At 42.3% G+C, this 27,842-nt stretch overlaps 1 protein-coding gene across 6 annotated transcripts in view; it reads left to right on the plus strand.

The window, feature by feature from the left end:
* LOC129703972 (C-terminal-binding protein 2) overlaps positions 1-27,842 on the plus strand; it is a 265,226-nt gene that overhangs the window by 205,978 nt on the left and 31,406 nt on the right. For 4 of the 6 annotated variants that reach the window (XM_055646726.1, XM_055646728.1, XM_055646729.1 and 1 more), the window contains 2 exons: positions 7,834-7,988; positions 19,840-19,984. In XM_055646726.1, the coding sequence (XP_055502701.1) occupies positions 7,834-7,988; positions 19,840-19,984 (300 nt within the window). Of the gene's footprint in view, positions 1-1,616; positions 1,942-4,853; positions 4,994-7,833; positions 7,989-19,839; positions 19,985-27,842 lie in introns of those variants that run through there. The other 2 variants (XM_055646730.1, XM_055646727.1) reach the window with 2 other exon arrangements.

Here is a 27,842-nt window from a genome sequence, read left to right on the forward strand (position 1 = left end):
TAAATCCTGTTGTGATTGAGTTAAATCCATGCTGTACTATTACAGCAGTAAGTGTACTGATTTTGTTTCAAGGTAAATGTCGCACAGGGACATAAAGCATATCCACTGGCCAATTGGCCTACTGAGTCCGCATTGACTATCAAGTATTGATGCAGGCTCTGATAGGCTCTGTACCTTCCCTTACCTATAGTTTCCCCTCTCAGTGATCTTGACGGAGGGACGACAGATTCACAACGGGCTAAGTGTCCGACCATCTCGAATCCCGCTTATCACTGTCTTTCCTTGGGGCAAGGTCACCCACCTTTGCCTGTGTGTAAATGTCAGTAATTATGGTTGAGCACTTTGGGGGTGGTTGACTAAAAGAATTGGCTACAGTTTATTGTCGTGGTGGTTGCAGTAGTTTTGCCCGTCAGCATGCCCGGCATGCACCACGTGGAGGTTTCTGCTTGCATCCTACTCCCCCCGGACACTCCCGGACACTCAGTCTGATGAAGGGTCTCAACCCGAAACGTCGCCCAGTCCTTTTCTCCAGAGATGCTGCCTGACCCACTGAGTTACACCAGCATTTTGTGACTATCTGCGGTGTAAACCTGCATCTGCAGTTCTTTCATACTCATTTACATATGCCGAGTATCATTTTATTCTCCGCTTAACTACACTTCCTTCTTAATTCAATATCTCTCATACAAAGCAGGGCTGTTTACAGTAAACTTACTTACCAGCCTGTTAAAAATGTTTTTTGTTAATTTCAAATATCAATCATTTGAATCTGTTATACTCCTGGGAAATAGAGATGGGCAGCTCAAATCCAAACTAATGACATGCTGCCAGAAATGATCCCCTACTGCACAAACTCCCATCTGGGACACCTCATTTTGGCTTTCTAAATATACAGAGATTTCTGGCATGTTTTTTGTAACCTTTCTAGGATGGCTTATGATGTTGCAATCTCTTGAGTAGTGGGCTGTCAATAATGTTGCACTGGCAGTATTGGATGTGCAATCAAATGTATTGAACCTGGATTTTTAAAATAATTTTGCTTCAGGTTTTTGAGTCTCGTATTGAACTTGCCACCATCTGCTTAGATTTATTGCAGCTTTGCTGCACTGCTATCTCTGGAGTATCTCACTTTAGGCATGAGGGGCGTATCGGTGGGTGTGGTAGATAAAGACTGTCCTGCCATCTGCCCGTGACACGGCAGCGCCTACATTGTTAAAGACACATCCAAGACCCTGGGTTTCCCCACCCACTCTGCTGATAGGCCGTATGGAGACAAGAGATTGGAAATAAAAGTGGGGGAGGGGCATGAAGGAAGAGGGTTGAGAGAAACAGAAATATGAAAAACTGAAGAGTTACCAAAACCGTTCAAATTCCTACTTGGAATTAACTGGTGTGTGAAATAAAATTGAGTCAATCAAAACTGCAGGAAAAAATCAGCAGGCACTGTAAAACAAAAATCAAATGGCGAATTAAAATAATAACTTCAAAAAGCACATTCAGCGTGTCTGGTTTCTAAGTGTTTTTTTTTAGGCTGGCTCACATGATTTTTCAAGGGGTTGGAATAAATTGTGATTAGTTAAAAGCTTCAGCATAGTGCAGAGCGAGTGCTGTGGACTTTACAGTGGTGTGAAGGTGACTGTATCCGTGTTAGGGAAGCCTGGACCTTTCCTCCGAGCCCAGGACAAAAGCCTTTTCTTTCCATTTGTGTTCAAAGAGACATTTGTCTGGAGATGTTGCAGCTGTGGGGAGGGGGACTGCTTGATCGAAGACATCCCTTGTAGTTGCACTGACGGAGGCTACGAACTAGACCCTGAACACTCAGTGTCTGCTTGTGTTTTTTTTTTTAATTACTTGTTTTTTTTTTCTTCTTCCGCTACCATGTACCATGTGTGATTCTTATCAATGTATTAATGTGAAGAATGTGGAAGCAACATTTCCCAGGCAAGGAAAACTTCCTGTTTCTTTTCTCTTTGTTTAATAATTGTACACTATCTTTTCAAACTGTAAAACGTTTGGTTTATACTAGTGGATTAATCCTTCCGTTTGAGTGTATGAGAGCGTGTGTTTGATGAGAGTCACTGGTCTGCTTATGCGCACTTCATATGCTGCAGTTTAACACATTTAAACCATCTAAGCCCTGTTGTGGTGCATGCAATGGAGATTAATGATTATTAGAGAAATGGCTTCCCTTTTGTTTTTCTGTGAGACCGTACCAGGGACATTACAGTAATACAAAGGCTGCTATTTAGTAAGGAGTAATCTCTAATTTACTTGGCAGGGTGGCATTGGAATAGGATATGACTGGGTGGCAAAGAGCAAGAGACGTGAGCAAGGACAAGCAGTCTTTGTGCATCAGCAGTAAAACAAAGACACTTTATACAGTGTGCTCCATGCAACAAGCTGTTCAGCCTTTCATTAGAGGGGGAGGTGGAGTTCTCTGTGCGGTAGTAGACAGTGGAAACTCAGAGCCCTCCTCAGAATAATATACAGCCCAATTCCCCAGTAAAACAACAGAAATTTGTGACTAAGGATGTATAATTGTTGGTGAAAGTGAGCCTGGGTTCAGATTGCCACGTTGTGTGTTGTACCCCAGAAGTCCCAACATATAACCTTAAACTTCCCTAAACTTCTCATTTTTGGAGCAGCTGGGCTGGAACTAATTTTTGAAAAGCGTAATCCAAAGCTAAACTGAAACATCACAGACTGTCGATGAAGAATTAGTTTTGTCCCTGCTAATTCAAGTCCCTCAAAACAAACACAGCAGAGTGTCTAGGAAGAACAGGCCGGCTCACAACACATTCTTGATGTGTCTACTATTGACCCTGAAGTGGTTTCCGTCCCGTCCTTCCTCTCACCAGCACTTCATTCGAAAGCTGAGTGCAGATCCGTTGCTGTTCCCAGGTTTCTGAATATATCAGTTCACAAAACCCTCAGTTTAAATGTTTTTCCCTTGGACATGATCTTGAGGAATACTTATACACCAGGATGCTGTGTAATTAAAATTAATTTAGTTGAAGTGATATTTGACCCTTAGCCTGTTGAAAAAAACTATGAATGTAATGGAGTCAAGACAACACTAAAGCACGTTGCATTAAAACATTATAATTATTAACCAAATGACTTTGGCTGCGTAATAAATAACCGAATGCCAGAGATATCTGTTTCCTCATGTGGTTTACTACAGTGCAAATAAGTTGTGTAGCATCCTGTCCAGATGACTGAGTGCATTTCCTTTCAAGAAGATGGGGGGGAAAAATGATGTTTGGATTGTTGAAACGAGAGTAAATACCCTGTTGTCGTGTCAGTTATAGATTGGCATGTGTAGCCCACTGGCTGGTCTCTCTGGTTTGCAAAGGTCAGCAGCCTCCTCAGAAAATGAATGTTTTCAAATGAAAAGATGAAAAAATAGAATTTAGTTTTTAATCATATTACTTCATAATTCAAGTGTATGCTGTTGTAAAAACGTGCGTTTCTGATTTGCAAGACAAATTTCTGACACCAAACAAAAGCCAGATTGGATAACCATTGGTTTTGCAAACATTTTTAATAACTGTGTAGTAATTTTGAGAGGAGCCTTTTGACGAAGCCAGACTTTTAAAATGCGCATTCTTTGTGCCATTGGTCAGAAACTTGTTCAGATCATTGTACATTTTTACATTGAGGGTTTTGTGAGGTTTAAGGAATTTCTAGCTTGACCTTTCTCATTGCCCTGATAAAGCATTCATCATGCATTCAATATGAGCAACCCCCTTGCTTTCTTCCCCTTCACTCTCAATCCAATTGAATAACATTAATCGCTATCTGTTTATGCTGTGATAAATAAATGGTACGGTGCCTGAGGCCCTATGAGCGAACTGCACAAGAGCAGAGACATTTAAAGGAAATATTTTCAAAATTAAAAAAAGTGAAAAGTGAATGAGTTAACTGGAAATTATGTACTGTTGGAGTTTTTTAAATAGGATCGAGGCAAAGGTTAAGGCCTGCCCTTTACAAAATGGCAGATTCACAGCACTTTCTGAGGTGGTGTCGTCAGTGTAGTGATTAAGAAGCATGGGCAAGTACGCAGTTTTTCTGGAAATAGTTTACGCTTAGTTAACCTTTCACCTTCTGTTGAAGGAGTTGTTATCTATTAGAAGGTAACTAGCCTTGGGAATATTTTTAGGGAAGAAGTAGCATTTGAGATTAAAATAATTGATTTTTACTCTGTCTAAATAACGTCTGGTATTGACGTTGGCAAAAGTGCAATATTCACTGTATTATTCACGTCTTCATGAAATGCATTCTCATTGCCAATCTTGATTGCAGCTGCCACAGTCATTCATAAGTTAAAATGGTATTTAGCATGATGAAGAAAAATGACATGTGCAGCAGCAGAATTTTAAATAATTAGCGTAGATGCAGGGTGACTGAATGTTTGGATAGAGTCGTAGTAGGAACAGATGTTCTGCCAACCTGCTGTCTCTGCACTCCGCTTGCCAATTCCTCATCTTTTGGGAGCTCAAGTTGTTTCAAAAAAAAATACTGCAGTATCTTGGGAGTGCCTGCGAACTGCATTTTGTTGATGGGTCAATGTGATATTTACTGGTTTTCATTCTTCCTGTTGGCAAGTCAATGATTATTAACCCATTGAACTTTGCCCACAGTTCTTAGCAAGAATGCCCAATATCTGTAGGCCTACTGCCTGTTCATCTTTGCTGGGTGTGTTTTGTCAGCTTACGGTATAGAGGATCATGTTTCAGGGGAGAGCTCTATTGGACCAGAGTCCTGTGTGTCTCTGTTCAGCAAATCGTAGGGCCAATCACAACCTTCCTGCCAGGGCAGACAGAATAATCATAGGGAAATCGGCAGAATACGTTGCTTGGACTATGTTGCATGTTCCGCTGCTTTGACCGTGTGATGACTTCTTTATTGCCCTATTGTAATGATCAAGTTCGCAATTTCCACATGTTATTTCCCAACTATTCAGGAAATAGCGAAGAAAGCCAAGCAAATGGTGCAGTAATCATTCCTGTTCATATTTTCTAATTTTAAGGCTGATAGATTTAAATTTTCAGCAGTAAATGGTCTCTGATAGCCCTGATATCTCTCCAGTCAGTACATTAGTGGAGGTTAAATTTGCACCTCCAAACATATACTCTGGGGAGGTGAGGCTTCTGTATTATTGTGCCGGCTTACAGGCATTAAGTCTGTTCATCAGCTTTTGTGTTTAATATTTTCTGGTCAGGCAGAGTGTACAGGTTTTCCAGCTTCTCTGTATTATTTGGAACAGCATTAAGGAATGTAAACGTTGATTCCAGCCTTGGCTGTTTTTAGCTTTGATATGGCTTAAGTAAATGCCATGGTATTATATTGTTAAGACATTGCTTTGGAGTCATAAAGAACTGCTGTGGATCTTTTAAGATTATTTTAGTGCACCCAGAATTAAAGTCATAGTAGAGACTCAGCATGAAGCATTGCTACAAGAGGAGGAATTGTACCACGTCGAACTTTATTGGATTTGGTTCACTGGTGTCTGATTTCTGCTGCAGTCGCTGAATGCTTTTAGGATCAGATATTAGCTTGTTTCCGTTTCAAATCATTTTATTTCAGAACTGCGGCTGATTGAGAACAGAAAGATGCACATTTCACAATGCAGATACCTTAATTAGCACCATGATATTTTGATCGTGTATGTTCTCTTCTCCCGCTACCAGAGATTGTGCAATGCTGCACTCAAACTGGGGTGAAATAGTCCAGAGTATTTGGGAGGTTATTGGAGATTTCTCCACCCCTATTCTGTTTCTCTTTGCAAGTACTTTCCCCAAATTAATTTTAGCTCTGACCTACATTTAGGAGAAGCTTCCCTCTTTGCCACCCCTTTCCCCTCCCCCCCCCCCCAACACACAACCCCAGAAAGTAATTACTGACATGAAACCAAGCTGGAAATTAATTGATTTGCCTTCATGAATATTTGATGGTGTCAAACACTGCTTGGTGCTATCCTTAGCTCGCTGGAATTATATTTACCAATAGTAAAAATCAAACTTAACTAATACAAATGAATGTACCTGTTGTCTGCTGTTTTTAAACTGTTCTGATATCTGACATAGTTACAACAGCTCCTCGCATGGAAATATTGCCCAGATGTTAGGAAACCTGCTTGGCTAGGTTTCATATTTAACCCGTCTCAAAATGTTTCCATCATTCTTCATCCTAATGATACTTAGCTCAACCGTTCTATCCAGGTGCAGTCCCAGCTTAGAATGCCAGCTTTTATTCATAACATATTCAAGTGCACACATTAAGGAAAACATGACTACAGTCAAGATTTCACATGGCCATCATTTACACGAGCAGATTTTGCTTTCTTGAATAAAAGAAGGCAGTGATTCAACATTTCAAGTTTGTCTGTGTTGGTGCCAGCACAGTGAAAATAAGTAACATTGAACCTTTGCCTGTTTCCATCAGTCTGTGACCAAACAGAACCTGATTTGGGATTTTTTTTTTTCCCTTTCCACAATCCAAGGAAAAAATTGGTACTGAGCTTGCATTTACAGCTTGCACAGCTGGATTAAAGGGTATGCGTTCAACCCAGGACAAGTTCAGATGCAAAGCCCCTTGTTCCTGCAGCAGCAGAGGTCAAAGTCAAACATTTCACAGCATTTTCAAAATCATTAAATTTGCAGAAATTTCCCAGGTTTTGATCCTTTTCTGCTTAGTCAGCTGATCCCATTCAGTGGGCCACAGCGAAGTAGGGATAAATATCAGATAAAGTTGTGACTCTAGATTCACCCCTCCAAGGTTAAAAACATCGGAATCCTCTCTGAAGAGTGTTTGTAAAATACAAATGGCCCCAACATAGTGCCTCAGCAGAAAGGGGTGAAAATTAGGAGAAAGGAACCCTGTTTGAGATAACTGCTTAATTGAGTGCAGTATAAAAAAATCATTCCTTTCCAGCCTTGTTGAGGTAGCTTCTCACTGGACTTCAGAATAAATAGGCCAGCACAAAAGGAGTCCACTCAGTGCATTGATTCTCTGGCAGCTCTCTGGAAGAACAGTTCTGTTGCTCCATTTGTTTCTATTTCACTGGTGCACTGAGCAGCAGGATAATACAGGGGTGTAATGGAAAAAAAAATCGCACATTTATTCTGATGATTGAGAAAGCTTACACGAGACTTTTCATGTTGAAATGCAAATAGATTTCTTGTGAGGGAATGTATGATAGTAGGGCATGAATGTATATGTAGGTTGTTTCAGGTGCGTACATTTATTAATAATGTTCAGCAAAATATTGTTTGTAATCATTAGAAAAACTTCGATCAAGAGATCGGTCAATATCCTGTCTCTAGATCATCAACTAAAACTGGTGATGTTAACAAAACACACACACACAATTAGAGCCAAATTAACATCAATGATGACCATTTTCTACCACATCACACCGTTGACCTGCACATCCCACCAATGAATGAAATATTCTTAAAACAAAACAAATTTAAATGGATTCTGCCTGTTGTCTTTTATTGGCAGCAAAAATTTTTAGTGATGAGGAAAAATTGAATTTTTCAAGTTGAAAGTTAAGGCCAATGAGGTGACACATGGCAGATTTTCAGTCAAAACATACAACTTCAGAATTTGAAATAAACACATTTCACAAGGAAGGCATGAACTGGCACCGGGGATAAATCATGGTTCACTTCACTGGCAACTCTTCTTAGTTTAGGTCTACATATTTTTGTACTGTTGGTTTCTGTATTCAGATGTCAGTCTGCTGAGCTTCTATATGTATCCCAGTTTGTACTGGCCTTTATTTAACAGTTCACTTATAATAACACATTCATTTGTTCTTTGCAGGTATTCGTCCTCAAATTATGAATGGACCAATGCATCCGCGCCCTCTGGTGGCACTGCTAGATGGCAGAGACTGTACCGTCGAGATGCCAATCCTGAAGGACATGGCCACTGTTGCTTTCTGCGATGCACAATCTACTCAGGAGATTCATGAAAAGGTAGTATTCAGTTTTAACATTGAACACAACAGGTGCTGATTTGGTTCATCTCGTGTCGTCATCATCATCTCTCCTTGCCCCTCCTAACATTTATTTTGCTACGTTACACAACTTAAGAGATTCTGCACTTGGTTTCTAATCCTGAGAACAAATTAAAAACATTTTGGCAGTATGAAAATTATCATCATTAATATGCAGCACTCGTGGATAATATAATGCCATGAAATATCTGTGCTGACTCTCTTCTGTTGCATTTCTTTCTATATGTTTGTCCATTAAACCAAAATTATGATGCCCATATACAAAGCTATAGTTCAGTACAATATGGGTACAATGTCCCTTGATCTACACAAGTAGCTTGTCCAAGGTGCACCTCGCCCAAATACAATGCTGGTGCTGCTGAACAATGGACGTGCTCTTTTTCTGTCAATTCCCAGGATGTGGTTGAGGCCAAAGCCAGAATTTAATTATTCAGCCCTTATTGGTGTTTAAAAGGTGTTGGTGAGAGCGACTGGCCTGAACTACAGGTGTGTGTGTGTGTGTGAGAGAGAGAATGAATATATCCCCGCATTGCTCTTGCAATGGACCTGCACTGATTTGACCCCATGGCACAGCGAGTAACGATAATGCGTCAAAGCTTCAATGATCCAGGTTCAATCCTGACTTCTGCTCTGTTTGCACATTTTCCCTGTGACCATGTGAACTTCCTCCCACGCTCCAAAGACCTGCAGATACATAGGTTAAACGGCTGTTGTAAATTGTTTCTAGTGTATAGGTGAGCAGTTCAATCTAGAGGGAGTAGATGAGAATTCGGGAAGTATAAAATGTATTCAAAACATTTAGTGTGAAAATAAGGACGATGAGTTAAGGCGCCTGTGACTAAAATGATGATAAAAGGTGATATTATTCCCATTGAGAGTGAGGTGTGATTTAGTGTATCCTGCTCCTTTCTTCTCCTTAGATAGTAGATAATGATTTACCAACTGCAATTGAAGAAGCCTTAGCCTGTTGTTACATTAATCTTGTAGATGGCAGCCATGGATCAAGGGAATGGAACCTTAAGATAGCAATTATGGTGCCACTTTATCCTGAGCTTCTTAGTTGTTGCTTGAGCAACACTCACCCGGGCAAGTGGTGAATATTTCATCACGTTCTTGCCTTGAGCTTTGTGAAGTCAGGAATTGAGTTGCATGTTGTAGGATATCTAGGCTCTGATCTGCTTCTTTACTTACCTAGTCGGTCTACTTTTGGTTTCCGATTCATTGTAACTACCACAATATTGGTCATAGGTAGGCAAAAATGCTGGAGAAACTCAGCGAGTGAAGCAGCATCTATGGAGCAAAGGAAATAGGTGACGTTTCGGGTCGAGACCTTTCTTCAGAATGTAGTTGTAGGCACAAATTATTTTGACCAATTACCAATGGAACCCGAGTGCTATTGAATCAGAAGTAAGCATCTCCACTTATTTCTTAGAATGGAGGGTGGGTTATTGATGAACCTGGTGAAAATGATTGGGTCTGTGGCATTGTCTTGAGGAATTCCCCGCAGTGATGTTTTTGAGTGAGCTCATTAGCTTCATCAACCACTACTGTTTTTCTCTCTCATAGTATGAGATGACTTGGAGAGAGGTTACTCTTGTTTCACACTGATTACAGTTTTGCTAAACTGCACTCATTCAGAGAGACTGTCTTGATGTTGTGGGTAATTTCCGTCATCTCACCTCTTGAATTTAGCTAGTTGCAATGTTGCTAATTAGACCTGACCGACACCAAAAGTGAGCGTCATTGAGCAGTGTATTGGTGCCAAGTACACCTTGCAGGGTGCGAGAACAGATTGGCTGCAGATGCTGTGGGTTCTGAAGAACCAATGCTCAGCTGGGAGTCACAGAGCTGTTGCTGTACATAGAGCGCTCTGCAGGTACTTGATATCACGAGGAATGGATTGAATTTGTTGAAGACTAACTTCTGTGATACTGGGAACTCTGGGGAAGCCTTGATGGTTCATTCTCTGGACACTTCTGGCCAAAGCTGACTGCAAATGATTATACAGTGTTGCCTTGTGTTTGATGCTAAACTGGGGCTTGCCATTGTTAAGGATGGGCATATTTCAGGGGTTTCCTCTTCTCATTATCTGTTTAATTTTGTCTACTGTGTGTGTATTGAGCACTGTGTGTGGCAGAGCTACAGAGCTTAGAGTTGATCCATTACCTGTGAGATAGCTTGACTTGCTCTCCACTGTGCTACATCTGCAGTGTTATACCCGCATAGTCCAATGCTGCAGTTTCTCCAGGTTGGCACCACAATGTTCAGTGCCTGATGCCTGATGCTATCCCGGCATGCTCTTCTGCATTCTCTCCAACCTTCATTGCAACGGGACAATAGAAACACCTAGCAGGTCAGACAGCTTGTGCATGAAGACACACAGTCAACACCTCAGGCCAGTGACATTTCATCAGATGAATGTTGCCCTGAAATGTAGTCTCAGTGCACAAGCTGCCTGACCTGCTGAGCATTTCTGGCATCTTTTGTTTTGGGATCGGATTTCCAGCATCTGCAGTTCATTTTTGCTTCAGCTTGGCTTTGGAGAAGATGCAGAAAAGATTTACCAAAATGAAATCAGGGGCGAGGTTGAATGGATAGATTGGAGAAGTTGGAACCCTTTGTGAAACAAAGGTGGTTGCGATGAGATGTGGTGGAGGTAAATGCAGAGTGGATACAGCAAAACTGTTGCCAGAATGATGGGGGAGTGGTGCAGAAGGATTTTTACTGGGTCTAATTTTCTCACGAACCACAACAGGCCAAGTCAAGATGAACTACATCCATCAGGTTCAGTCATTGGTGCAAAGGAAGTGCGCATTGAATTCCACTACCTGGATACTTCTGTGTGCCTTTACTCATGTTGCACCTTGCCTGTGCTGTTGAACAGGAACAATACTAATTCATCACCTGAGAGAAGTAGATGATAATCAGGTTGAAGTTGTCTTGCCTAGTTTAATCAATGCCACGAGACCTAATGTTGGCCACTCATTCCCAATTCCATATCACAGTACCATTTGCCCATATCTCTGTTACTCACAGTGCATTTGGCTAGTGCTGTTGAACATGAACTATGCTAATTCATTACCCGAGAGAAGTGGCTGGTAATCAGGTTAAAATTGCCGTCCTTGGGTTTGATCAATGCCATGAGACCCAATGTGGGATTTGAACCCATCGTTGGTGACTTGTAGAACCATTCCCTCCCAATTCCATATTATGGTACTATTTGCCCATTGGGGCAAGCCATGCCCAGGGAACCATTCAGGAAGTCTGGAATGGTGGCTACAAAGTATGATTCTATGAGCATAACAACATCCCACGGTTACATGACTTGTTTTTCATATGGTCCAGGAAACATCTTCTATCTTCAGGGTTCAGACTTAGCTCCAGAGAGGCAAATGACAACCAAAAAGATGCTGAAGGATTTTGTGGGCAGCACAATGGTGCAGCTGGTAAAACCGCCACCTCACAGTATCTCAAGAGTCAAGAGTCAAGAGTCAATTTAATTGTCATTTGGACCCCTAGAGGTCCAAACGAAATGCCGTTTCTGCAGCCATACATTACACACAAATAGACCCAGACACAACATAATTACAATTTTACATAAACATCCATCACATAACTGTGATGGAAGGCCAAAAAAAAAAATTATCTCTCCACTGCACTCTCCCCCCCCCGATGTCAGAGTCAAAGTCAAAGCCCCCGGCTGGCGATGGCGATTGTCCCGCGGCCATTGAAGCCACGCCGGGTGGTGCGAGGTCGCACACCGGGTCTTGGTGTTGGACCCCCCGGTGTGCGCTCGCAAGTACCCGCGGCCATTGCAGCTGCGCGGGGCGGTGTAGTGAGGCCCCGCTCCAGTAGCTCTTCGACCCCGCAACACGGGCGGGAGAATTCTCCGTTGCAGGAGCCCCGAAAAGCGGTCTCTCTCCAGGGATCCGCGGGCTCCCGGCGCCGCTGTCCGCAGACCCGCAGCAGCAGCCCCCGACTCAGCAGCGGCATCGGCAGCAGCAGCAGCAGCAGCAGCAGCGTTCCTCCACCGCTCCAACCGCTCCGGTCTCGGCCAGCTCCGCGACGGCAACGGTGAGTAGCACCTGAGTCCCCGGCTTCTTCCTGTTGGAGGCCGCTCCTCGTTGCGGCCTCAACGACAACGGAACCCGACGAGAAAAAGGTCGGGTCTCCAGTGCAGGGAGAGATTTAAAAAGTTCCCCCCCCCTCCCACCCCACCCCCACCCCCCCACACACACACCCCAACAAAAAATAACAAAAACTACATTAAAACACAGACAGAAAATAATAAAAACGCGGACAGACTGCAGAGGCCGCTGCTGGCCAGAGCCGCGCCGCCTACCGGACCGCACCGCACCGCCTACAGCTGCACAATGGTGCAGCTGGTAAAATCGCCACCTCACAGTATCTCAGTATACGTCCTGATCTCAGGTATCTGTGCGGAGTTTGCACATTCTCCCTGTGACTGCGTGGGTTTCCTCCAGCTTCCTCCCACATCCCAAAGACATGCGAGTCTGTAGGTTAATTAGTTTCTGTAAATTGCCCCCAAAAAGTGTAGAGAGTGGGAAAAGTTGGAAAACATTGAACGAGTGTGAACAGGTGATTGGTGGTTGGCATGAGCACGAAGGGCCTGTTTCCATGCTGTATCTTTGAACTAAACTAAACTGAAGTACCTGGCTGGCTGGATCATATCTTTGAGAAGAGAAACAAAGACTGTGTTTCGGGTTGACTACCTTTCATCGGTGACCTCCAGCATTCCCTCTGTTTCTCTCTTCACAGATGCTATCTTCCCAGCTATTATTTTATTTTCATTTAGGATTTCCACCATATGCAGTATTTCCGTTTGCAAGCCAGGCTTATTGAAATGCTGCTTTACTGGTAATTTGATTTAGGAACATAATTAGATCCATGAAAGTAGATAGCGCACTGATAGAAACATTTCTTGCGCTCAATGTTTACTGGAGGAATTTGATAAATCATAGCTAGTTCTTGTAGCTGGAGGTCACTTTGACATTCAGTCGGTAGAGAACGACAGCTAATTTGACTTCTGTTTTTAGCACCACTGCTGCAAAAAATCTAAAATGAATTAAAATAAATCCATCATGTAAATACAGGCATGTGTTTGGCAAAAAATGAAAAGCGTTGGCCTAGAGATATCTCTGCACTATTTATCAGATGCTGTAACAATGCTGCCAATCTACCTGATGCTTTCAAAAAGCTGTTTAAAGAAGGAGTGAAAGTTAATTCATTAGTGCTGATTCCAAACGAGCTGTTAGTCGGCTCATTCCTGTAACACTACTCCATCTCAGGAACAGCAGACGTGAGTGATCACATTTCCCGCATTAGTTGCACCTTTCCTCACAACCCTGACCTCAGGAAGTAGGCCTTAAGAGGGGGTCAGCCCACAATACAACCTGCATTATTCCAGCCAATGGGAATTGTGGACTGGGGAATGAGAGGAGGGGGGGGGGATGGGGAAAACGGCCACCTCCTTGGTCAGATATCTTTCTTTTTTTAGTCTCATCACAGGTACAAAAACATTGGAACCATTTCCCTTTTCCTGAGATTTCTTCTGGCAATTCTGGACTCTTAATTTTGAGGGAGAAGTTACTAAATGTCCTGTGCGGTGCCTAGGATCTAGTTCAGTTTGAATGAGCCTATTTGAGTTTATTTGGCTGTGGGTTTTCCAGCATTGTGTCTATCACCGCATGCCTGCCCCTTTCAATAACAATGTTCAAAGCAATGTTTCCTTGAGGGCACGGTGCCAGAGAACAGATTTAGAACAATGTGACTTTTTTTAGAAGGGATCTTTATGCAAATTAATTTCTAGGGCTCTATACGCAAAATAGTTTAAGCTTGTGACATTTTATTTAAACTACAGATGCTGGAAATCTGTAATCAAAACAATTGAGATCAAAATGTTGGAAACTTTCAGCAAGTGCAGCAGCATCTGTGGAAAGAGAAACAACCAATGTTTTAGGCCCTTGACATTTCAACCTGGTATATTCCCTGTTTTTCTTTCCACCGCTGCTGCCTGATCTTTTGTGTATTCCCCGCCATCCCTGTGGCTGGTTTTAGTCGGGTCTTGCACTGGTGACTCATGTTTCACGTCACAAACTTGGCTCAAAATAAGTGGTAGTAAAGTGTTTAATGTTCTGCTGATGGAAGGAAATATTGGCCAGCTATGTTAATTGCAGTAGCTTTGATGGAGGGAAGAAGTTTGGAAGCATATAGGGGTTTGAAATTGATTCCTGTTTTCCCAGTGTGAAACAAGATGACAACCATTTCTAGACCCCTTTTGCATCACTGTAGAAATTGAAGGTTGACACAAAATGTTGGAGTAACAGCGGGACAGGCAGCATCTCTGGAGAAAAGGAATGGGTGACGTATTGGGTCGAGACCCTTCTTTAGACTGATGAAACTGAACTGGCCCTCCTTGGCTATCATCATGCTTGCAGTGTCAACACATTGTTGTCATTCTTCATCCAGTGCTCATTGCTGTATTGCTGTGGAGCTAGGATCACGTTACCCAGAGTCAGTTCCCTGACTGATGCTAAGAGCCACCCTATTTATCTGCAATGGTACTTTCAAGAAACTATGTATTTCTACTCCGAGATCTCTCTGATGGAAAACACTTGGACAGGTACAAGTTTAGAGGGATGTGGACCAAACATGTGCAAAAGGGTCCAGCTTAGAGGGGGCACATTGGTCAGCATGGAGGAGCTGAGCCAAATGGCCTGTTTCTGCACTGTATGGCAATCTGACTTTATGACATAGAAACATAGAAAATAGGTGCAGGAGTAGGCCATTCGGCCCTTCGGCCTTCATGGCTGATCATGATCATGGATGATCATGACTTCCTAGGGTCCTACCAATCACTGTGGAGGCTCTGTCCTGGTTTGATTTCCCAAAATGTAACACCTTGCACTTATCTGAATTAAACACCATTAGCCATCCCTTGGCCTACTTGGCCAGCTGATCAAAATCCTGCTGTAATTCTTGATAACGATTTTTGCTGCCTAGTCTGGTGTCATCTATAAACCTACTAATCATGTTTTTTTGATTATTATTCAAATAATTGATAAAGCTGACAAACAGCAATGGGCCCAGCACCATTCCCTGAGCCACACTACGAGTCACAGATCTCCAGTCCGAGACACAACTTTCCACCACCACCCTTGACTTTCTACCATGAAGCCATTTCTGTACCCAGTTAAAGGGGCTGTCCCACTTGGGTGACCTAATTGGCAAGTTTAGAAGAGTTTGAAAAAATGACATGTTGAAGACCTCCTTCGACTATGTTGAAGACTAGCTTCGACTAGCTACAACTAGCTATGACTAACTTCGGGAAAATTGGACACCTCCAATTGAAATGAAGACGACCTCCCTTTGACCCCCTTTGACCCCCCTTCGACCTCCCTTCGACTGTGATGAAGACTATCTACGACTACCTTCGACTACCCTCGACTACCTACGACTAACATGCTGACCTACCACGACTAAACCTACGAGTAAAAAAATTATTGGTTTTTTCCATGGCGACCTTTTTTTACTCGCGGGCATTTTTTTAACATATTGAATAAACCGCCGCGACCTAGCTGAGGCCTCGAGTACGCGGAGACCACTCTTGAGCATGAAGGAGAGTTACGAAGACCTCCTACGACCTTGTGTCGACCATGCTGCAAGTATGAGTCGAGGGCAAACTCGCCAGAACTCGCGGATTAGGTCGCCCAAGTGGGACAGCCCCTTCACTAGCTTTCCTTGGACGACTTTGATAAAATTTGGAATTAATTTTTAACATTGTTGCTTCTAAACCTTTTGGTTATTACTTTACTAAATTAGGTTGATTGGTTGCAAATTCAAACTGAAGAGGGGGATTTAATTAATGGAAAAAATTGTTGATAAATGGAGCTTAATTTTTAATTGATATGTGTACCTGGGATAAAGGGCCAAGTGCTGGTAAATGGAGTTAGATTACATGGATATTTCGTGATCAGAATGGACATAGTGGGCCGAAGGACCTGTTTCTATTCCCTATGGCTGCACTGAAAAGCAAACGACACTTGAAACCCCATCACAAGTCAAGGCAGCATCTGTGGACAGAGGAACAGAGTTAATGTTTCAGGTCGATGACCCTTCGACGGAACACTTTGTCATTGCTTTCGTCAGAAGTCGCTGGGATGAAATTCCTGACTTGCTTGTCATTTGCCTCTGGCACTGGCTCCACTGAACTTGGAATAATTTCTGCCATCTGGAGCATTTGGCAGTGAGTGCAGCCTGGGCATAGAAAGATTCACCCGTGAAATTTACCATAGAAGGGAAGAAATAACATCCTTTAATTTAAAATGACTCACATGATGAGCTTGAAGCATTCAGTCATTCTTAAGTGGAGAAACTACACACAAGGGAGATAGTTTCAGAAGTACGTGAAGGAAAGAAATGACTGTGCAGAACTGAAACAGCTGTCAAGCCAGTAGCACCGTATTCGTTTGGAAATGCAACCTGTAACAGTTTTCTCCTGTGCTGTCAAAGCGGATGGAGCTGGAGGGAGGAAAGCTCCATCCGGGGGGAGAGGAGTGAGGATATTCTGGTAGTGACAGATCAGAGCCCACCTAAGGTACACAAAAATGCTGGAGAAACTCAGCGGGTGCAGCAGTATCTGTGGAGCGAAGGAAATGGGCAACAATAGGCATCCATAGATGCTGCTGCACCCGCTGAATTTCTTCAGCATTTTTGTGTACCTTCGATTTTCCAGCATCTGCAGTTCCTTCTTAAAAACTGTGAGCCCACCTATTCTGCTGTAATTTTATTTACTGAGGAATGCATTAGGATCTCGACCCGAAACATCATCCATTCCTTCTCTCCAGAGATGCTGCCTGTCCCGCTGAGTTACTCCAGCTTTTTGTGTCTATCTTTGGTTTAAACCAGCATCTGCAGTTCCTTCCTACGCATTAGGTTGAGTTGATATCTGGTCTCCTGCGCTACTTCACACCTGGAGTTTAGTCCATTTTCCGCGAGGAACTGTAGTTATTCATTTTCAACCAGGTTGCGTACATCTTGTGGCACGTTCCCACCATTTGTGCCGATTGAATACACTTAATTGATTTTCAGTCAGATGTTCTACAGTCTCGCAGCACACCTGACCCTTCTGATGGTAAATGTCAGAAGATGGTTTGGCTGCTGCCTGATTTTACTCTCTTGCATTGCCACCGCTTCCACTGCACAGGATACCCTGTCCTTGATCTGACACTGGCCTTAAGTGAGAAATAATCCCCCTTGTAAATTCTGTGACAGCCACCTACCTAACTTTCTCTACAGTGAGTCAAATAAGGAAAAGATGCTCAGATTCAGATTCATTCAACTTTAATTGTCATTGTGCAGTGTACAGTACAGAGACTGTACTGGTCTGCGGTGTATGAATTTTAGATGTCTGAAACTTCACTGAAATGATGTAGAAGTGAATCATGCAGCCAGAAAGCGCCAGGCTTTTGTAAGAGGTATCCAACGTGTCCTTCACCTCTACTTTTTCCAGACAGCCGTGCGGAAATTTCATTTTTAAATATATGTCCAAACCTCTGAAAATGGCTGTTGGATCTGCTTCAGCAACACGTCTGCCTGTAAATTGCTGATGGAAATAAATGAGTGTGTTAAAAGTGTACTCCATATCTTTCTTCTAATCATGTTTTGATTCTCTGAACTTTGTGTCATTTGGTTACTGTTCTTGGTGTAAGTGGAAGCAGCTTTGACGGTCCTTTCTCTGTCAAAGCCTTACATCATTTTGCTTTCCTTCAGTAAATTCCCCTCCATCTTCCATGATTGAAAGATAATAATCCCAGCTCCTTGGGTCTTTCCACGTAACTGAAGCCCTCCACTTTGGGATTATACACCCTTGTCAGGAACTGAACACAATGCTTCAGATTTATAAATGCTCTGTATAACTTCTATATCTTGTACCAAGATTGAGATGAAACTTACTTCCCACAGTTATTCATTTCTGCCAGCCATGTTCTAAAGTTTTTTTTATATGTCAACCACCGATCATGCCCAGCCTTTAAAACGTTGACAGTTTGGTTTATAATTCCTTTGCACATTTTCCTTTCAACATGCATGACCTCATGCTTCTCTAGTAAAATAGCAAACGCAACTTAGTGCAGTGTGTATGTGCCTTCCTGAAGCTGCTTCCTATCATTCCTCTTTGATTTATTTGGGTCGTGATTTAGAAAACACGATTCTACTCCTTGTATTCAAGTTTCCAGTGTTAATGCATGGCCGTGCGGAGGGTGCAAACGCACCCCACTTTTTCCCCTAGAGTAATAAAAAAAATCGCGCCCCCACCCCCCCCCCCCCCCCGCCGTTCAGGCCGCCGTCACCCCCCCCCCGCTCAAGCCCCCCGCATCCCCCCTCATGCCACCCCCTTTTTGAAAAGCTTCGTACGGGCCTGTAATGTGGATCTGCCTGTGAATTACGGATGAAAACAAATTGTTGTGTTAAAAGAGTACTCCATATCTTTCTTCTAATTATGTTTTGATTTTCTTAACTTTGTGTCATTTGGTTACTGTTCTTGGTGTAAGTGGAAGCTGCTTGGCCTTTCTCTGACAGGCTCTGTGCCTCTCTCCGTGATGGCCTTCAGTTCTTAAGTGGACCAGTTGTGATGGAGGCTAAGGATTTTTTCTTGTTTACAAACCTCACTCATCAATTCTTTTTTGTGTTTACTAAAAAGATAACATAATGCAGTGGGATTTTGTTGGGGGTTTATTTTCGAGGTGTTTTAAACTATGTAATCAAAATGATTTCCTGTTATTGCCCAATTGTAATTTGTAATAAATCTGATTCATAGTTTGTAACCTGAGTCACTGCGTGTTTACTTCTCTGTTAATTGAAGTCTGGGAAAAATAAAATGTGGTCGTTTGATTTTGGTGACTAACTGCAGTGATTGTGTTTGGTTTTGGATCCAGATGTTGTACATTTCAAGTCACACTGCAGTGCCAGAATTGATGATGATTAGTGCTGAGCATGGACAAACTACCCGGGTGAAACCCTACAAATGCTGCAGACTTTCACAATTTGTGAACAACCGTGCCTCAACAAAGCTATTAAATGCTTTGCAGAGCAAATCATTTCTGTCAGGGTTTCTGTTATTTCCGTATCAGCTTTTAACCACATGGAGCAATTCCTACAAATGCTTTTAGTAGCACAATATCACTCCATTTTCATGAACAAAATGGACTATTCGTTCTCTTAAATGACCAAAGTTTTCACTAATCTTGTGCAGTAAACGCTATAAGACCAAATTCCGCTTGGCGCCAGTTTTTAAAGTATGTTGTACTGCTTGGAGAAACCCTCTCCTTTTGTAAACACCATAGACTTCATTGGTAACAATTATTATTTTGTTCTTAATGTCAGTACATTTTGCTGCCACCAAGAAAATGAACAGAGGCTATCCTGATGGGGAACCTAATACTTTTGTTTCGAACAGCCCATTTATTTCTCTCTGAACACTTTTGCAGATCTAAAAATTACAGGAATTTACACCAGCCTATAATTTACATAAGTCTGAATGCAAAATATGTGTCTTGTTTATGCTACCTATGGAAATCGGGGAGCTCTGATGCTTCTAAACACTTAGACCTGATATTTGGGGTTCAACAGACACATAAGGCAATAAGTGTCTTATCATTTTAGAGCCTCAGATGGCTACATCCCTGCAGTTGTTTGTGTAAAGGTCATGGGACTAACGTTGGCACTGAATCAGCATTGACACATCTCTGCATACTAGCTGTAGTTAAATGATATTTTTACTTTCTCTGTAGGTTTTAAATGAAGCCGTGGGTGCATTAATGTACCACAATATTACCCTGACCAGAGAAGATCTGGAGAAGTTCAAAGCCCTGCGAATAATTGTACGGATCGGCAGTGGATATGACAACATAGATGTTAAAACTGCAGGGGAGCTTGGTGAGTGAAGTCCAAGCAATGTCTTTCATCAATATCTTTTTATGTATTGTGTAAAATGTAAATTGCAATGTCATTTATAACTCTGCAATGGAAGAGACACAAAACAGCATTGAAGAATCTTTGGAATTCATTAAAGGAACAAGTAAGACAAAAAATGCTAGAGTAACTCAGCGAGACAGGCAGCATTTCTGGATAGATGGAATGGCTGCCTGTCCCGCTGAGTTACTCCAGCATTTTGTGTCTATCTTTGGTGCAAACCAGCATCTGCAGTTCCTTCCTATACAAAGGAGCAAGTAATATTTGGTGTGAATTATAAGCACAAGCTAGGCTAGGTTCTGTGGTATCCGAATGAGAATTGTTTTTAGAAAATAATATTAATTTGTGCTGTGCTGCCACTCCTGTTCTGGAAACACTGCACCATTCCTAGTGCACCAGCAACGTTAGAGTAAGCAATTGATAATTTGTTGCTTATAATCAAACTACACCATGCAGCACTAAGCTGATATAACAGGTATCAACCAAGATGATGATGGTGCTGCAAGTTGGTACCAAGACTCTTTGTCTGAAAAGGGGAGAAGATCACAGTAATTGCCACACCTGATTTGGCATTCACTGCAGAGACAATGAATGAGGCATGGCCGTGCAATGTGGTGGAAGGCAGCCATGCACACTGCTGGTTTAACAAAAAAAAGGCAGCTGTGGGTCGTATCCTGGTCCAAATTGCAGCTGATGTAATATACATACTTTTGCCATGTTTAAACTATTTCAAACATTAAACTCTGTAAATCAAAAACTTAAATGAGATTCACAGTTTTAAAAGTATTTTTCCTTTATTCTGGCATAACTGGATGAAAAACCAAGCTAAAGTTGCTTGTAACATGCAGAGGTTTATGAAAACAAATCTGCTGTAACTATTAGTTTCTGATTTTGAGGGATATCCTCGTTGAGTTTACGCTTGCCACTCCTTGTGTCCAGAAGTGGAAAGTTGGAGACTCGCGTCTTGCTGGCAAAACTTTCCTTCTAGGAATCTGTCAGAGAATTATCTTGGGTGATTCCAAACGTAGTAATTCAAGTACAAGTGTTTTATGCATCTGTGGTCGCGTGTATTCCTCGTGCATTTAAACTCCAGCTTTTGCAAACTCTGATTTAACCTGTCCAGTTTTTGGGAAATCGGACGGAATTCTCTTCCAGCTGCCCAGCTGCATTAGGTAATTGTTATTATGCAGGATGAAGTAGTTGCATAGAGTGGAACTAACTAACTGCTGGTATCCAGGCAAACCCAAATCAAGATGGACACCAATTTGAGGGTAGAGGGATTTGTGAGTTCTGCCAGGAATAAGATTTCTTACTCTTCTGATCGACGAGCTGCAGTTTTTTGATAAAGAAAACAAATGTGTGGTCGTTTATACAGAAATACTTTTAAAGTATTGTACTCGTGGAATCCTGTCATTATTTAGTCTGCAATACTATTTGTAAAGAAGACTGGTGCCAAATTGAAGGTCACCAGGGTGATTTGGCAGTGTGCCGTTTAATAAACTGTGCTCTCTATTAGAAACAGTCCATATTGTTGATGCTTAAAAGATGCTGAATTCAGTGTGTGCCAGGTTAAAAAACTGAACAAAGAGCCCAGTCGTAGTGGCTGATTTTATTTTAAATGGGATACAGTATCGAATGTAAAGATGCACTTTAGTTGGTTAGTGCTTAATATGTTGCTTAATATGTTTGCTGTGTAGTGCAGCAAGCTAATTGGGAACACTCGGTTCCTGGCACTGTTTATTCGTATCAAGGCTCGGGATTGATCAGCAGGGCAGGGCAGTGAGGTGCTTTTAAATTCAAGATCTGTGAAGGCTTTTGGAGTAAAGGAATCAGGCCCGCAGTGTTGGAAATATTAGGGAAACTATGAATTTTTTTTTACTTAACAAATAAACAGGTCAAAAGTATTTCATCACTGAACTATTTTTATAAGTTGGGCTCATGTTTGAAGATGTAAACATAGGAATTAGGAAGTAGGCCATTAGATCATGGCTATAACCTCAACTCCATGTTTCCACCTACCATCAGTAACTTATCACTGCCGTATTTATGCCTCCTTAAAATTATTCAGACACTCACCACCCGACTCCCATGAGAAAGAGGGTCCCAAAGCCACAACCTAATGAGGGAAAGCAACATTATCACCTCGCTCTTCAATTCAATTCAATTCAATTCAACTTTAATGTCATCGCACAAATACAAGTATGAGTACAACGAAATGCAGTTTTGCGTCAGTCCGTAGTAGTTGTGCATAAAGAAATAAAAAAAATAGAAAGAGAGAAGATACAGAATAATCAAAAAATACAGAATAATTAAACAATGGGGACGGAGGGACCAGAGAAATCTATCGGCGGGACTCCGAGTTCAGCAATGTAATTGTATTATTGTAGAAGCTGTTCCTCATCCTACTAGTACGTGACCTGAGGCTCCTGTACCGCCTCCCTGATGGGAGGAGGGCAAACAGTCCATGGTTGGGGTGTGAGGGGTCTTTGATGATCTTCCCAGCCCGTCTCAGACACCGTTTTCGGTGGAGGGCATCCATGGCAGGGAGCGGGGCACCGATGATGTGCTGCGCGGTTTTCACCACCCGTTGTAGTGCCTTCCTGTCCGCAGCAGTGCAGCTGCTGTACCATACCGTGAAGCAGGTGGTCAGGACACTCTCTATGGTACAGCGGTAAAAGTTGGTCAGGATCCGGGGGGACAGGTGGGCTTTCTTGAGCCTCCTCAGGAAGTAAAGGCGCTGCTGTGCCTTTTTGATCAGCTTGGAGGTGTTGAGGGACCAGGACAAATCCTCCGAGATATGTACTCCGAGGAATTTATAGCTGGAGACGCGCTCCACCTCAGTCCCGTTTATATGGATGGGGGTATGACTGCCTCCTCTGGTCTGCCTGAAGTCAACAATAATCTCCTTCGTCTTTTTGGAGTTGAGGACGAGGTTATTGTTGGCACACCAGGCTGTCAGGTGCTGGATCAACCCCTTATTTTAAACAGGTCCCCATTTCTAGATTCACCCACAAGAGGGAACGTCTTCTCCACATCCATCCTGTCTTGACTGCTCATGTTCATGTAAGTTCCAATCAAACCACGTCTATAAACCCCAATAGCGTTTAGAGTTTGGACAAGCCTAGCCTGTCCAACTTTACCTCACCTCATCAGACAACCTGCCTGTTCTGGATATTAGTCTAATAAACCGTCTCTGAAAGGCCTCCAATGTATTTGCAACCTTTCTTAAAGAAGGAGACTGTATAATCATAGGACACAGAACTCAGATGCGATTTTGTCAGTCCGTTGTGTAACTAATAGCCCTGTCCCACAGTACGAGTTCATTCAAAAGCTCTCCCGAGTTTGTCCTGATTCGAACTCGGAGATTTACTGTAATGGCCGCTCGTAGGTACTCGGGGCTCTCGTGGACATTTTTCAACATGTTGAAAAATCTTCACGAGTCTTCCCGAGCTTACCGCGTTTCCCAAGTAACTGCCGTTAGCTTTACGAGCCGCTAAGAGACGTCCCCGAGCTCCGACGTACCCGCAACGTACATTCTACGTGCTTACCACGAGTTTGATTTTTTTTTTTTAACTCGGGGGAGCTCTTGAATGAACTTGTACAGTGAGACAGGGCTTTAAAGCAGCATCTGCATAACGTGAATAATCAATTACACGTGCAATCAACAAACATTTTGTTCGTTTTTTTAATTATATGCTTTACTTGCATATTAGCCTTCTGCAAAACAAGCACCAGGACACTCAAATCCATCCCATTCTCAGAGCTCTGCAGTTTCTTACCATATAGACGCTTTCCTTTTTTCAGACAAAGACATGTTTTTGTACATTATACTCCACTTACTAAATCTTTGACCACTCACTTAATGTATCCATGTTGTTTATGTAGCCTCATTATGTCTTCTTTACAATTCACTTCCTTGGCTATCTGTGTGCCATGATTTAGTAATCACACCTCTGGACTCTTCATCCAAGTCTTGTATATAACTTGCAGAAAGTTTAGGGTCAGCACCCATCCCTATGACACACCCCTTGTTATATCTTTCCAAATACCCACATTCCCTGTCCCCTGTTAGCAAGCCACCCTTTTATCCAAAGATAGACACAAAATGCTGACGAAGGACTGAAGAAGGGTCTCGACCCGAAACGTCACCCATTCCTTCTCTCCAGAGATGCTGCCTGTCCCGCTGAGTCACTCCAGCATTTTGTGTCTATCTTCGGTTTATACCAGCATCTGCAGTTCCTTCCTGCCATTTTATCTAATATGTTTTCATTTTTCATAATAACATTTAATATGGTTTGTTTATTTTAAGATAGTTTAATGTTATTTTGTAAAGAGGAATTTGGGTTTCTTATAATACAATGTATTAATGTCATTTGGCATAGGGCTAAAGCAGTCTGAAATTATTTTGTTAAAGATGGTACTCAAGCATTGTTCAATGGAGGAAGTGACTCCCCCACTGCCAACACTATATTGACTGAGCCAGTACAAATATTAGCATTGTTGGGGGTCTACAATAGTTTGTTTAATAATTTGTTTTGTTTTTGTCAATTTGCTTCTGTTGTCTGTGAATGTGTCACTAATTTGCACCAGGTCCCTCAGTCTAAAACGAGAGCAACTCGTTATTCATCTGAATGAATACTTGCTTTACACAAATAACTAGCTGGAGTATCTGTTCAGCAACAGTGACAGACTTCAAAAAAAAAGCAAATAGTAGTAGCAAATGATCTTGAAGAATGGTGTTCTCTGCAAAGAAAAGATTAGCAAGATATAGTGCTATGATTTTGGTGTTATCCTTGAATAGTTTGTTTAAAAAATAAGCAAAATAAGGGAAGATAGACACAAAATGCTGGAGGAACTCAGCGGGACAGGCAGCATCTCTGGAGAGAAGGAATGGGTGACGTTTCGGGTCGAGGCCCTTCTTCAGACCCGAAAGCTCACCCATTTCTTCTCTCCAGTGATGCTGCCTGTCCTGCTGAGTTACTCCCGCATTTTGTATCTATCTTTGGTTTAAACCAGCAGTTCCTTCCTACAGCAAAATAAGGGACATGCAGAGCAGAAAATAAAATTGGTTAGAGAATGCATGGTGGCCGATTGGGAAAGGGGGAGATGCAGCGAGACCTGGGTGTCATGGTACACCAGTCATTGAAGGTTGGCATGCAGGTGCAGCAGGCAGTAAAGAAAGCGAATGGTATGTTGGCTTTCATTGCAAAAGGATTTGAGTATAGGAGCAGGGAGATTCTACTGCAGTTGTACAAGGTCTTGGTGAGACCACACCTGGAGTATTGCGTACAGTTTTGGTCTCCAAATCTGAGGAAGGACATTATTGCCATAGAGGGAGTGCAGAGACGGTTCACCAGACTGATTCCTGGGATGTCAGGACTGTCTTATGAAGAAAGACTGGATAGACTTGGTTTATACTCTCTAGAATTTAGGAGATTGCGAGGGGATCTTATAGAAACTTACAAAATTCTTAAGGGGTTGGACAGGCTAGATGCAGGAAGATTGTTCCCGATGTTAGGGAAGTCCAGGATAAGGGGTCACAGCTTAAGGATAAGGGGGAAATCCTTTAAAACCGAGATGAGAAGAACTTTTTTCACACAGAGAGTGGTGAATCTCTGGAACTCTCTGCCACAGAGGGTAGTTGAGGCCAGTTCATTGGTTATATTTAAGAGGGAGTTAGATGTGGCCCTTGTGGCTAATGGGATCAGGGGGTATGGAGAGAAGGCAGGTACGGGATACTGAGTTGGATGATCAGCCATGATCATATTGAATGGCGGTGCAGGCTCGAAGGGCCGAATGGCCTACTCCTGCACCTAATTTCTATGTTACTATGTTTCTATGGTGTTGGAGAAAAACTTGCAGGGTGGGTGGTGGGGAAGGGTTAACTTTGGTCCTCCTAACAAACACCAACTGGGATTAGCGAGGAATGAGATTCTGCTATGATGCTCTGGCAAGGGTGCATTTGAACATTCAAATCATAGACGGTACAGACCAAGTAACATTGTGACAAGGAGATTAACCGTTTAAGTACATAGTTGTGAGACTAGTGTGGGAGATGGCACATTATTAGCCCCATTTATCATTGGTGACAAATACGAGAGATAGGGGGAGAAAGCAGGCACAGGTGCTGGCTGACTTGCTCAGTTCCTCCAGCATTTAATTTTTTTTGCTCTCGAAAAAAAGTATGTTTGGATAAAATTAAGCAGGTTTGTCAGAAAAGGTGATGGGGTATCGGTGACCATGCCATAAAATGAAAAATTGTAACATTTAAAATTAGCAGTGGCATATCTGAATGTGTGGAACATTTTAGTTTAGATCAGTGTGGAAACAGGCCCTTCAGCCCACTGAGTCCATGCCTACCAACAATCACCCGTACAGTCGTTCTATCCTACACACTGGGAACAATTTACAAAAGCCGATTAGCCTACAAACCCAAGCGTCGTTGGAATGTAGGAGGAAACCAGAGGACCCAGAGAAAACCCACGCTGTCCCAGAGAAAATGTACAAACTCCATATAGACAGCACCTGTAGCACCGGGTCTCTGGTGCAGTACGGCAGCAACTCTACCGCTGCACCACTATGCCCCACTATATGTTTATATCAAGGTAGATGAATTAATGGTGTAACTAGAGATGTGGGCTTGAGATAACAATCATTCTAATGATATGGTTGCAAGGCAATCAAAGCTGGGACAGTAATCATAGTGCAGGACAAAGTATATATCATCAGATTAAAGGAGCATGAAACAAGGATAAGCAATAATCATTGGAGACCTTAATCTTCATAAAGAGTGTGCAAACCAAATTAATAAAAGTAGGACAAATCATGCAATACCTCCGAGACCATTTTCTGCGCACAGATGTCGAGGAATCATCTAGGGAACTGCGCATTTTATGTAATGAAGCAGGATTGATTAGTAATCTTACAGTAATGGATCCTCTGGAGAAGCGAGTTTATAATATAAAATTTCTTATTAAACTTCAGCCTGAAACAAAGTGAAGACAAGCAGGCCAGGTTGTCTGAGGTAAGCTGGGAAATTAGATTCAAAGACACAATAGTAGATAGGCAATGGCAAATGATAAACGGAATAATTTGTAATTCTCTTGAATATATACTTTGTGGATTGTAGAAGTACACTCATGGATTGTATTGCCGTGGTGGTGCTGTCAGCTATATTGCGATTCTACACAGGACGGTGGTCTCGCTTCAGTGCGTTAGTGCAAAGCACGTGGGAGGTCAGATGCAGGCACATCTGATCTCGCGTTCCACCCCTCAGCTCATCGTTGAATCTGCAATCAATACATGACGGCCGGGATATACACTTTGAATCTTTATGCCAACCCTGGCTGGAGCATCCTGGGTCATGACCCTTCCTTAAAAGGAAGTTTAGTTGCATTTCTCTGTAATTTTTATGTAGTTAAGTTTCACATATTTTTGAAATTTTAGAATTAAAAAAAAAAATGAAGTTTCAGCTTTTTAAATAGCTGGTTATTGGAGACGGAAAAGTCGTGAAACATGCCTTTGGCAATTTAAGCTGTTGATAGTTGTCAGGTCATTGCTGGAGGTGTGCTCCTCAGAAATGGAGGAACAGCTGCTCCAGCCTGCCACTTGGTGAGGTATTTATTAGACCTTCTCTTGTGCAAACAGCCCAGCACATGTAGCAATTCAACAACTCTTCCAGCGCCCTTTGGAGGACTACTTAACAGAAAGTGCCACAGCAAAATATAGCCTAACATCATAAAATCAGCTTAAAATGATGGATGTAGAAAAACGTATACAGTATATCCCTGCACAACAAACCAGTCGCTGAGGAACAAACAGT

This window comes from Leucoraja erinacea, chromosome 15, assembly GCF_028641065.1.
Source record: "Leucoraja erinacea ecotype New England chromosome 15, Leri_hhj_1, whole genome shotgun sequence".
NCBI classification, from domain to species: domain Eukaryota; kingdom Metazoa; phylum Chordata; class Chondrichthyes; order Rajiformes; family Rajidae; genus Leucoraja; species Leucoraja erinaceus.